At 40.0% G+C, this 13,848-nt stretch overlaps 1 protein-coding gene across 49 annotated transcripts in view; it reads right to left on the bottom strand.

Moving 5' to 3' along the window:
- Positions 1 to 13,848, bottom strand: part of RIMS1 (regulating synaptic membrane exocytosis 1) — a 489,881-nt gene that overhangs the window by 50,070 nt on the left and 425,963 nt on the right. For 40 of the 49 annotated variants that reach the window (XM_043542468.1, XM_043542478.1, XM_043542474.1 and 37 more), the window contains one exon: positions 9,480 to 9,715. The exons of the other annotated variants lie outside the window; for them this stretch is intronic. In XM_043542468.1, the coding sequence (XP_043398403.1) occupies positions 9,480 to 9,715 (236 nt within the window). The remainder of the gene's footprint in view (positions 1 to 9,479; positions 9,716 to 13,848) is intronic. 49 annotated transcript variants of the gene reach the window in all.

Below are 13,848 nucleotides of genomic sequence, written 5' to 3'. Positions count from 1 at the left end.
TGAATTTTAAAACATAAATCAATTATAATTTGGTAATAACGAAAAATACAACTGGGATTCACTTTCTGCAGGAATCTGTGTAAAAAAAACTGCAGGGGGGGAAAAAGTGTTAATAAATACCACAGCAAATCAGTACTTTTACTGTGATTCAACCAAGTGCAAAGCATCATCAAACTCAAAATTTATAGTTCAGGAAAAAGGAAAAGAACCATATGTAACACTAATTCAACAGAGCAGGCTGGACTTTGTTTGAAAATACTAACCCTTATTAGGAAATCTTTTGGAAGATGAGTAACTCAGACTGAATTATGTTTCTATTAAGGGTAGTGAATTCCTCAGCTAGATGGCAACAGCAAATAAAAAAGAACATGCTTACATTCACTCACTCGTTTCAAAGAATTAAGAATCATCACTAGAACAAAGAGTTCATCTCACAGAAATAAGCTGGTGTTGTGTTGAATTTGTGTTACCTTCCCTTCTTTTCTTTTTCTTTCAATATTGTTCTTCATCTGATGGTGGTGGGTTTTTTTCCTCCTGCAGATGCATTTATGTGAGTTAAAGCAACATCTGAATGAAGGTTTTATTCCTCTCAACAAAATATTCTTTACTATTTAGTCGTCAGGTTTAGAGACCCATTATGGACAGCTCTCCAAAGGCATCATCAGCGTCCACCGCTGGTATTCTAGAAACATTTTTTTTTTCAGTTTAGTTGAAAAGGAAAACCCACATTGATGTCATGTCCTTTCCCCATTCTCTATACTTTCTTTTGTGGAATAATGTAAATATCTTCAGAGGTTTGCTTCAGTTATCTGAAGTAGACTGAAAGGGCTAAGTCTGTGAAAATTAACAATAACCAGAGGAAGCAGGCTCCTGATATATTAAAGTGAGCTAAATCCTGGCTGAGAGCGGAAATGTTGAAGAAAGAGATACTACTTCTCAGGTTACCATGAATTATTCTACAACTACACAGGATAATAAAGGTATATAGGGACGTTTTATGGCAGAAATTTGCATCCTCAGACTAACAAAATGGAGTTACACTAGGGAAGAGGAGTATATACGCTAGTATTAAACAGGCTTTCCTGCAGTGGTGAGCAGACAACACAAATAAGTACTTCGGAATTGCTCTTCTGTGCCATACGGGAAAATTAACCACAAATGAACTTTATAGACATGCTGGTCCAGGAGGGTTGTTTTATAGTTTGCAACTTCCAAGTAACTTTGTTTCTTGGAAGCCTCCCCAAATCTACTTTACTATCAAAACAGTCAAGATCTAACAATAACAAATCTGGCCAAATAAAAGATGACAGTGAAAGAGAACAAAAATATTAGAAATCTCATAAAAACACAGACATGATGCCGTATCTTGTTAAACAGTAGAACAAAAGAAAATTAACTATCTCACTGCCTGGGCCACCAAATATTTCTGATACAGCTTGACAATTTGACATTTTTAATTAAAAGAAAACAATTTAAAAAAACCCCAATGATAACAAAATAACTAATGGCCCCTAAAATAGAGGAAAGTTGTGGGTTTTATGTGTTCCTCTGCTAAGCAGGTTGAGCTTGTTCAGTACTTGGTTGGGAATTGGTCAAGGAAAAGCCATGATGCTGTGGTAATCGGTGTTTCTGGTTAAGGAGGTAGCACTCTTCCTTTTGAGTCATTACTGAATTGACATCCTAGTAGAGAGGTAGGGAGTTTGGTGTGGGTGGAGTAGTGGAAAGGTTATGGGGTCACTTTGCTGTCAGAGTTTCTCGAGTCACTTGTGATCACTGATGATGCCACAGCACTCTTAGCAAAGGAGGGAATATTAGTCCATTTTTTCTTGCAAAATTCCAGTTTGGATAATTACATCGGCCTGCCGAGATCTCTTCTGTAATTTAAATTGGTTAGGGAAATCTTTTTCACTTTCAGTTTTAAACTCTTATTTATGGACCAGGACCCTATTGTGCTAGGCACTGTACAATCACAGAACAAAAGACATTCCCTGCCACAAAGAGCTCACAACCTAATTACAAGATGAGAGAACACATGGATACAGACAGACTGACAAGGGAGTACAAAGCAACAGTGGGACAATATTTGTCGGTGTGATAGACAGTGGTATTGGCACAAGGCTATTTGTGTGTCTGACAGTTGAATGGAACTCTGGCACTGATGGAATGTCCGAAGAATTTTAGAGTTTTATTAGATAAAATTCTTAATTAAAAATATTTAATTATTTCCAAAATATTAAATGCCTAAAATTTGTCCCTAATAATATCCTATCTGGCAGTCTCTTGGTATGCCACAGCACAGCTGCCAAGATAGGTGGAACATTATCCATAGACCTTCTTTTCTGCCTGGAATGTTCTTTGTAGGTGTAATTTACACTCAGGCTGGCATGGTCCCACATAAGGACTGTGAAAATGAAGTACTGGCATCATATTTTTCAGTGTCTGTTGTGAAAGTATGTGGCTCTAGGTTTGGAGGACTGCTGTCCTCTGCTTATTTACCTTTCAAGTGTTCCAACCACTCTTATTTTTACCATTGAAGATTAATGCCCGCTTGCAGTCAGTCAGTGACTGGGTATGCTATTGTCTTGTGCACCAATGGATGATTATAGCCCATGCACACGTATTTACTGAATAGGTTTGCCTTTTCTAAATTTTACCCAACTTCAGTCATTCAACAAAGTAACCAGAGAATGACATCTGTATCCATGGGTCTCAGCATTATTCTCAGAAAGCAGTCTTGCTTGCCGATCAGCCAGATAAGCAGGAATTTCACATCAGCTTCTGTGACCATATATAGAAAACAACCACTGACGTAGCTTGCTGAACTGGATAGTGCAATATTATTAGGAGTGGACTTTTGGATTGGCCTCTGAAATTGACATGTTGGAAAACAAAATTGAATTCCAGAGTATGTATGGGAATTCTCTTTATCCCTTAATTAAGGGAAACACTTCAGGTGACTACTCATGCTATGTGGTGGGGAAGGTTCTACTCATGCTGTGTGGTGGGGAAGACTAAAAGCTTATGGGGTAGAACTAGATCATATGATTCTCTAAGGATATGTTCACAATGTAATTAGACACCCACGGCTGGCTGGTGCCAGCTAGCTTGGGGTTGCGGGGCTCAGGCTTGCGGGGCTGTTTAATTGCAGTGTACATAATTGGACTCAGGCTGCAGCCCGAGCTCTGGGACCCTCACATGTTGCAGAGTCCTAGAGCCCAGGCTCCACCTGAACCCGAATGTCTACACAATTAAACAGCCCCTTATGTCTAACGGTAGTGTAGACGTACCCTAAAGGTACATCTACACTGCAACTGCGAGTGTGATTTGCAGCTTGTGTAGACACACCCATGCTGGTTGTACTCTATATAGCTTGCTAAAAACAGCAGCAAGGGTAAGACTGCCTGACTCCTCATTGAGTATGTACTAGCTTGTGTAGCCAGTGCTGAAGCCCGTGCTGTAACATCCACACTGCCATTTTTAGCTAGCTAGAGTACAGCTATAATACACCTACACAAGCTGCAAACCTGCAGCTCTAATGTAGACATTCCCTCAAGCTTACTCAAGTCTTTTTGCTCACATCTGATAGTGACTTTTGAGGAAAATAATTCTCAATTGCAGAACAGTCTTAGGTTTGACTGAGCACACATGTATGCCTCACCTATGTCTGTTTCATGCCAGTATCTTAAGGCTATCCTGTATATATTCAGGTCTACAGAGTCTTTCTGTAGCAGTGTCTTCATTTTTGTCAAGAAAACATGTATACAAAGATTTTCACAGCTTTTGGTCTTCAGAAAATTCAGGATTACAGCTCCAATCCGCAGTACATCCTCCACATCAGGAGGATGGAAGATTCCTTTTTAAATAAGATCTGATTTATTTCTAGAGTGCAACTTTGCAAGCAGGAATAAGGACAATGGATAACTTTGTTTTTTATGACAAAATAACTTATCATGATTCCCTGCGATGTACTGCCATGATTCTTATATTTGGAGGTGCGGCTGCTCAGCACCTCAGACAAATCAGACTCCTAGGTGTCTCCACTTAGGCATTCTAATATAGAGGAACCCAGAAACTGGCCTTTTCTAAAAAAAATTGAATCTCATTGTTCTCCTCATGAACCTGTTTGGCAGGAGTGGAGGAGAATATGTGCTACGTCACATAAACCATTCAATTTAGTTTCTTCCATTTCTTGTTCTTGACCAGCAAGCATGCAGCTGTAACACATCGTCCCGATTCTTTAAATTCTTCCACAATAAACATTTCTTTGCCTCTCATGGATTATGGAGTAGCACAAAGAATGGCATTTTCTGCATTACACAATTTTCACGACATATTCATGGGCGAAAATAGGAACAAAGAGCGTATAGGCCTAATATTGGCCCTTTACAGGGGGTGAAGATCACCCTATACGTTTAAATAAACCTCTAAAAGATTTCTGAAATAGTTCTTTTGGTGAAATAAGTGCCATGGTTGGACTCATTAAAAGGTTTTATTGGATTTGGCACTTACGAGTAACATAGCCATTGCCAGTTCAAACCAGTAGAATCTTTATTCCATCACCATGACATCATGGTGTATTCTTTATAGGCCTGCTCCAACTCTCAATGAAGTCGATAGGAGTTATACTTACCTTAAAGGGGGTTGGATTAGGCATTAGGCACACACATGTCCATACAATCTATATATTTTAAACAGGATGCTAGAAATTACTGCAGTATAAAGTGTTTGCATCAAGATCAGCACTTTGACACATTTCAAATATTGAAAATGAGGCTAATGAAATATAGATAAAGAGACTGATTTTAAAGAGCAGGATACAACTTTAACTATAGCTGGGAAGTGCTATTGGCTCTCCCCCAACCCATGCATTCATGGGTTTTATTAAGTCTAGTCCAGGGTAAATTATCTCACACTATATAAACAGTACATGACGGTTGGCCCTCTTCAGCCTATCTCCTAGGATTTAGCCTAACTCAAGATCCTTTCTTCCCTCCCTCTGTGATGGGGAATGAGGGTATCTCAGTCTGCAAAGACTTAAGGCCTCCCCTTCTCCCTACTAAAAGGTCCACCAGCTATATCCAATGTCTTTCAGTTATATTTCTCTCTGGGCACCAGCCCTTTCAGCCATTGTCCTCAGAGGACACTGTATACAAGTAATGATGAACCAACCCCTTCAACATTATTTCTTAACATTAAAAATTCCTATTCACTCTCCTTTTAACCTAAAATTTGGCCTCTGTGATGCTGTGAGGAAGGCAAACACCCTGCCAATTTAGCCCAGAATAACTCTTCTTTGATACCAAACACAGGCGATCTAGTCCGACAGATGCACAGCACCATGGAAACACAGCTTGACAATACCTCAAGTTTAGGGAGACTGGGGCAGAGATAGTGGCAACATGGCTGTGTAATGATCGTGAGGGCTTTAAAAGGTAGAGCTAGGGTTGGCAACCCTCCCAGATTGGCTGGGAGTCTACCGGAATCGGCATCAATCTCCCAGTGACTATTGTAAGCAATCCTGGAGATTTCAATAGGCTGCTAAAAGTCTGATCGGTGGTGCAGAGGGGCTAAGGCAAGCTCCCTACCTGCCCTGGCTCCGTGCGGCTCCCGGAAGCATCTGACATGTCCAGCTCCTAGGAACAGGGGCGGCCAGGGGTCTCCGCTGGCTGTCCCCGCCCTAAGCGCCAGCTCCGCAGCTCCCATTGGCTGGGAACTGTGGTCACTGGGAGCTGCAGGAGCGGTGCCTGAAGGCGTGGGATTAGAAACAAATTTATATGCAAGTCATGAGTAGTTTCTTAAGATTGCATATTCTCTGGTAAATAGCATAACCATTCTATTAAACTGACCTGAGTGGCACAGGAGAGGCTATTCAAATCTACTAATAAATCTTTACATATATTTATAATTATTTTTAATAAATGTGCATTTTTCAATTGGGTGATTACAGATCTACAGCATAAATGCATTTCTGACTTTTTTTAGAAGGCTGCACAATATTAATGGTGATATAAATTTAGAACTTTTTGTGAAAAAGTCTATCTATTGAAGCTGATTTTCAAATATTAGTAACAGATAAATATTTATACATTTATTTTAAAGGGTCTAGTTTACATTACTAAATCAGCAACCTACACATTTTAATTTTAAATAGAGAAGTCAATAATGAGTTATAAAAGTATAACACAGGGATCGGTAACCTTTGGCTTGCGGCCCATCAGGGAAATCCACTGGCGGGCTGGGATGGTTTACCTGCAGCGTCCGCAGGTTCGGCCGATTGGAGCCCCCACTGGCCACGGTTCGCAATTCCAGGCCAATGGGGGCTGCGGGAAGTGGCAGGCAGCACATCCCTCGGCCTGCACTGCTTCCTGCAGCCCCCATTGGCCGGGGACAGCGAACCGCAGCCAGTGGGAGCTGCAGTTGGCCGAACCTGTGGACACTGCAGGTAAACAAACCATCCCGGCCCGCCAGCAGATTTCCCTGATGGGCCACGTGCCAAAGGTTGCTGATCCCTGGTGTAGCAGGTCCAAAAATAAATTAAGGATGCTTCATGGATTTCTTTATTTGGCTTGAATTACCCTATTTTCTCTAGACACATAGTAATTTTTTTATATACTGTATGACCTTACATTTATTTAAACAATGTCACTCAAAATACATAAGTAAAGGATAGGTATATAGTCCTATAGGTAGTGATAAGCTCGATAAAGAGCTATATAGTTTTAATATATACATGCACTTAGGCATTAGAACAGCGTATCTTATACTTGAAGCTAGGGTTGAGGGACTATCAAGGTAAGAAATAACTTAGGGACCAATACAGAACGGCTAACTCTCCTTGCAAATTCACTGAGATCTGCAGTGGTGCCACCCAGTTCACTCAAGCTCCTCAGGCTCTGTTTACTGAAATCCCTGCTTCCCCCATCCTCCGTGTGTGGCCTCAAATCCCTCTTCCTGGAGAGAAAATGTGACAACAATTCTGTGAGTTAGGACTCAGAGTTTGAATACTTAGTCCCCTACTATGGGTTTTCCTTGGAAAGAGAGCATCAGGCCTTATACCTAGGTGCCTAAATTAATCCAATAAAATACAATTAATTCAACTCACTGGTTTCTGACATATATTTTACTGAAAGCACATAAAGTTATATTTCTGTACAGGCCTAAAAATTGTGTCCAAACAAGGGCCTTTGGGATTTTCACATTATTGCACTGTATACATTTAGACATTATTCTTCATTGTCCTTTCAGATTCAGGAAACCTGGAACTCCACTATTGAATTTTTTCAAAGGAATGTCAGCAATTCTGTCTACTAAATCAATATTTGATTCCTGTCCTTTTGGAATGAGGTACTTTTTATTCTAATACTGAGTTTCTGTAGTGTTGGGAATATTTGGAGGAATCACAGGTAATAAACAGAATTTTATTAGATTTTACCTTGCAGTAGAACTGTCTGAATTTACAATTAGGGAAACTAAGAATCACATTAAACACTGTTTTAGGGCTGAAAGTACTACACAATCATATTTTCGCAAGCAAAAGTCACTGCAATGGACTCCATTGCAGTGGAAGACATTGAGTACTCTAAAGAATTATAGTATAACATGAGTCTCCTCAGGCTGAATTTAATATTATCTTTTAAAAACTTTACAAATTAAAAGCCTAATGCTATATTCTTGGCACACCTAAAACTCCAATTGATTTGAAATTTGAACTTGATTTGAACAAGATTCAAAGAGTTATTGTATACTTTACGGATAACAAAAATATCCAGTGTTACAAGTAATGAATGCATTAAAAAATCCTAAACAAACAAAAATAAACCCTATGGGAAGTGATATAAAACTTCAGAGTTCATAGTTCAAGCCAATCTCTATAAGTATTAGGGATCAGAGCAAGACATTCATGGCAGGCAAATTACTCCACCTCTGCCTTCTGGGGAGTTTCCTGCACCCTTCTCTGGAGCAGCTTGTTCTGGCCACTGTCTAAAACAGAGTACCAGACTATTAGATGGATCACAGGTCTAATCCAGTATGTTAATTCCTCTGTTCCTGTTTCATTGGGGGTTGAAGTTCAGAAGGAATGCAGTTTCAAACCACATTATATAAGCTTTAAATAAAAAAATAATTATAAATAAAATTAAAATATGTATCTCTTAATAAAGGGGGAATATATCAGCACAGACACTTTGAATACTGCCAGACCACTTTTAAATTTTAAATTACAGTATCTGATTTGGTAGATCTGAACTAATACAGTTTATTTTAAGTAACACTCTGTTTGCTACTTAGATTAATGAGACTGAGTGGTAATGGCCCTATTGCATTTCTGAGCAGCACAACATAGTATTAACATAACTTCTAATTCTGGACTTCAAATGATCCCATTAAAGCTATCACTTGACTCAAATGCATAATTTAGCATGCATGTTCAGTTTCAAAACATAAGACTAGACGTAGATGAATATTTACATTTTTAATTGAAATCTCAATAAAAACAAACTTGCTTCTACTGCTCATGAAAGAGAAAAAGAAAAACAAGGAAAAGCAGAGACTTGATAATACAAATACACAAAATTGATACTTACCTTCACTTTGGGATTATCCTAACTGTGTGACAGAAACACTACAGTATGCCTGGGTGCTGCGCTATTCTGAAGCTTTCCTTTCTGTTAGCAACAAAGGACATTAAGGGGCTTGATCCTATTCCTACTGAAGTCAATAGCAAAACTCAGCGAGTTCAGCAGGAGCAGGACTGGCGACCTTAAAACATTTCTTCCTTTTGCTTCTTTCTGTATGAGCTGTTTCCCCTTCGGGCCACACAGATACAAGGCTTTTAAGATTTCTGAAGTAGCAATAAAGAATTGGAACCCCTAAAGCGCATAATGAAGCATCATGCTGCACTCTAATTTATTTGAATTCACTGACCCCATTTTGCTGGTGTTGTTTTTAAATAGAAAACACTAGGTTTTCTCTTAATTGAGAAATAAGATGTAATCTCTTAAAAATAATATTAAACATGTTGGTACTACACCTACACCTTAAAATTATGCATGTTATATAACTGACCTTTATATGCTGCATGTTACAAGTCCTGCATTTGTACTGAATTGTTCTGTCAAAAAAGATTTTGTACATGCAGTATGTCATTCATGTCTAACCCATAAACTCTTGATACCCACATATGTCTCTTTGCATTTCCTTCCCTGCATGTAAACAAGGCTTCTGAGAGATAAACACATTCATTCGTCAGGACAGAAGAGATTTATAATAGATATTTTTAAAACATTACTGTATGGATTCTTTGCCAAGTTTAGAAATCAGACAAAATTAAATGACTCAAAAACTCCTTCTGAGATGGAAAGAGCTTTTTCTCAGTGTATTACATTCTGACATACACATATGATTAGTCCATATCCCATGGGTAAAGTATAAGCTTCAATATTTAAAGGGACCTGTTTTCAATTTGAGTATATTTCACTCACCTGTTTGGCTAAGTTGGGATGTGCTTCTGCTCCTTCGAGATACTATGGCAACCACTTTGGCACTGAGGCTGGATCGTCTTTTCTTCCCACCTGTTCCAACTGTCCCAACAGCAGTGTCTGATTGACTCCCATCATTATGTTCCAGTTTGTACATCTCTCCACTCACACTTGTGCTTTTTGTGATGGTTCTCCCTGAAGTCCCCATCCGTCTGCCTTGCATTTTAGGGGTAAACGTGCTATATTTACAAAGTAAAAACATTTAAATTAAGTGTATGTGTAATAGTGTCTCCAAAATGAAATGCATTTGATTAGCAAATTAATTCAACAGTCATTTTAAAGTAAAATCTTGTTATAACTCTGTTTATTTGGTATCCAAATATATAATTGATTTGACATCTCTCAAACGATATGCTCTCTAGATTGTAATCTATCCTTCACTTCTACAAAAAAATAAACATGATGGTTCTTCAAAAAGGTAGAAACACAGAGATGTATCAATTACATGGAGTCTTGTCTATATATCCATTGAATATATACAGTGATACTCCAGTAATTTTACTTCCAACATAAACAAATATATTAAAAAAAAACACAGGTAGGTTTTATAATTATAAGCATTGCTCGCAATGGACTGGGCTGTCACTAGATACAGAAGACTCTGCTACCTGCTACTCTTTACTAAAAGAGGAGAATAAATAACCAGACCCCCATTAAAATAACTCTATTCATTATTATAAGGCAATGTATTCCAAGGACCTCAAAGGCTAATTGAGTAGCTTGCCAAATGTGACTGGTTCCCTTGTAAGCAAGGATGTAATTTATCTGAGTATCTTCTATGTCTTCCTATTGGTTTTCTCAGGTAAATGCAACAATCCTTCTATGGAGGAAAAAAATATAGTCTTAAGAATGTCACAAATGAGTCAGATAATATCTTTTACTGGACCAATTTCTGTTGGTGGAACATACAAGCTTTTGAGCTCTTCTTAGGGTCTGAGGAAGGAAACCAGTGTGTCTGAGCTAAATACAAGTGGACACAGATTGTTAACCAGAAGGGGTTGAGATATGTTAGGGGAGACCATTTAAAATGAAGTGGGCAATTAGGGGTCAGCAAGCAGTGGGGTGTGTTACAAACTGTTGTAATGATCCATAAACCCAGTGTCTCTGTTGCATCCAGGATTTTTAGTATCTAGCAAAGTTATGAATTAAGTTCCCAAGCTTGTCTTTTGAAGATGTTGTGCAGGTTTCCTTTAAAGATGAGTACTGAGAGATGAGATATGGAATGATCAATTTGTGAAAAGTGTTTGCCCACAGGTGATATGGTGTTTTTGTCTTTTATCATTTTTCTATGAGTTCATTGGAGAGCATAATGATTGTCTGGTTTCACCCATATAGTTGTTGGGGCATTTGATGCTGGATGAGTCAGTTTTATTTGTCCACTAACCAATGGGTCTTTCACTAAATTAACTCAAAAAGCAAATCACATAGCCAGGTTTGTTTGTTTGTTTCATTTCCGCTTGATAAAACAGCAAATACCTGTTTGAATTTGAGTGCTCTCTATTTATAAACCTCCTGTTTGATGCTGCAGACAAAGACTGGACAGAGCATTGGGAACTACACTCTAGGGAACAATCCCACTTTAGCAAAGGGACAAACTAAATTACTTAATGACAGGTTTCAGAGTAGCAGCCGTGTTAGTCTGTATTCGCAAAAAGAAAAGGAGTACTTGTGGCACCTTAGAGACTAACCAATTGGTTAACACAAGGAAGAAAGGAGAGCAGCAGAGTACAGACCCTGGACTTCAGAAAAGCAGACTTTGACTCCTTCAGGGAACTGATGGGCAAGATCCCCTGGGAGAATAACATGAGGGGGAAAGGAGTCCAGGAGAGCTGGCTGTATTTTAAAGAATCCTTATTGAGGTTGCAGGGACAAACCATCCCATTGTGTAGAAAGAATAGTAAATATGGCAGGCGACCAGCTTGGCTTAACAGTGAAATCCTTACTGCTCTTAAATACAAAAAAGAAGCTTACAAGAAGTGGAAGATTGGACAAATGACTAGGGATGAGTATAAAAATATTGCTCGGGCTTGCAGGAGTGAAATCAGGAAGGCCAAATCACACCTAGAGTTGCAGCTAGCAAGAGATGTTAAGAGTAACAAGAAGGGTTTTTCAGGTATGTTAGCAACAAGAAGAAAGTCAAGGGAAGTGTGGGCCCCTTACTGAATGAGGGAGGCAACCTAGTGACAGAGGATGTGGAAAAAGCTAATGTACTCAATGCTTTTTTTGCCTCTGTCTTCACGAACAAGGTCAGCTCCCAGACTGCTGTGCTGGGCAACACAGCATGGGGAATAGGTGGCCAGCCCTCTGTGGAGAAAGAAGTGGTTAGGAACTATTTAGAAAAGCTGGACGTGCACAAGTCCATGGGGCCGGATGCGTTGCATCCGAGAGTGCTAAAGGAGTTGGCGGCTGTGATTGCAGAGCCATTGGCCATTATCTTTGAAAACTCATGGCGATCGGGGGAAGTCCCGGACGACTGGAAAAAGGCTAATGTAGTGCCCATCTTTAAAAAAAAGGGAAGAAGGAGGATCCTGGGAACTACAGGCCAGTCAGCCTCACCTCAGTCCTGGAAAAATCATGGAGCAGGTCCTCAAGGAATCAATTCTGAAGCACTTAGAGGAGAGGAAAGTGATCAGGAACAGTCAGCATGGATTCACCAAGGGCAAGTCGTGCCTGACTAATCTAATTGCCTTCTATGGCGAGATAACTGGCTCTGTGGATGAAGGGAAAGCAGTGGACGTGTTGTTCCTTGACTTTATCAAAGCTTTTGACACGGTCTCCCACAGTATTCTTGTCAGCAAGTTAAAGAAGTATGGGCTGGTTGAATGGACGATAAGGTGGATAGAAAGCTGGCTAGATTGTCGGGCTCAACAGGTAGTGATCAATGGCTCCATGTCTAGCTGGCAGCCAGTATCAAGTGGAGTGCCCCAGGGGCCGGTCCTAGGGCCGGTTTTGTTCAATATCTTCATAAATGATCTGGAGGATGGTGTGGATTGCACCCTCAGCAAGTTTGCAGATGACACTAAACTGGGAGGAGTGGTAGATACGCTGGAGGGTAGGGATAGGATACAGAGGGACCTAGACAAATTAGAGGATTGGGCCAAAAGAAATCTGATGAGGTTCAACAAGGACAAGTGCAGAGTCCTGCACTTAGGACGGAAGAATCCAATGCACCGCTACAGACTAGGGACCGAATGGCTCGGCAGCAGTTCTGCAGAAAAGGAACTAGGGGTTACAGTGGACGAGAAGTTGGATATGAGTCAACAGTGTGCCCTTGTTGCCAAGAAGGCCAATGGCATTTTGGGCTGTATAAGTAGGGGCATTGCCAGCAGATTCAGGGACGTGATCGTTCCCCTCTATTCGACATTGGTGAGGCCTCATCTGGAGTACTGTGTCCAGTTTTGGGCCCCACACTACAAGAACGATGTGGAAAAATTGTAAAGAGTCCAGCGGAGGGCAACAAAAATGATTAGGGGACTGGAGCACATGACTTATGAGGAGAGGCTGAGGGAACTGGGGATGTTTAGTCTTCAGAAGAGAAGAATGAGAGGGGATGTGATAGCTGCTTTCAACTACCTGAAAGGGGGTTCCAAAGAGGATGGCTCTAGACTGTTCTCAGTGATAGCAGATGACAGAACAAGGAGTAATGGTCTCAAGTTGCAGTGGGGAAGATTTAGGTTGGATATTAGGAAAAACTTTTTCACTATGAGGGTGGTGAAACACTGGAATGCGTTACCTAGGGAGGTGGTGGAATCTCCTTCCCTAGAAGTTTTTAAGGTCAGGCTTGACAAAGCCCTTGCTGGGATGATTTAGTCGGGGATCGGTCCTGCTTTGAGCAGGGGGTTGGACTAGATGACCTCCTGAGGTCCCTTCCAACCCTAATATTCTATGATTCTATGATGATTCTACTCCTTTTCTTTTTGTAAATTACTTAATAAAGTCTAACATCTCAGATTCCTAATACTAGGTGTTACCTTATCTCTAATGGTAGTGCTAAGTTGGCAATCATCCCCATATAGACCTGGGAATTTAAACTGCAGCTTGACCCACTTTATGTTTTGGAGTTGTTAAATTAGACTAACAGTCTGGGTTCTTGATCTTAGTTGTATCACTACTGATTAATTTTACTGCAATGTATAAACAAAACACAGTGGGATAAGTCTGAAGGATGGTCAATTGAGTATTTTATAATCTCCATTTTGAAATGGAAAGTGGAATTTATTGATGAACTGGACTTGCAAAGGCCTCCTCAGAAGTGATGACATACCAGCACCCGAAAGAAGAGGCTGATTAGGCAGCCTCCTTTGGATGGAGA

Source organism: Chelonia mydas, chromosome 3 (genome assembly GCF_015237465.2).
Source record: "Chelonia mydas isolate rCheMyd1 chromosome 3, rCheMyd1.pri.v2, whole genome shotgun sequence".
Classification (NCBI taxonomy): Eukaryota; Metazoa; Chordata; order Testudines; family Cheloniidae; genus Chelonia; species Chelonia mydas.
This window is presented reverse-complemented; position numbering and strand designations above follow the sequence as displayed.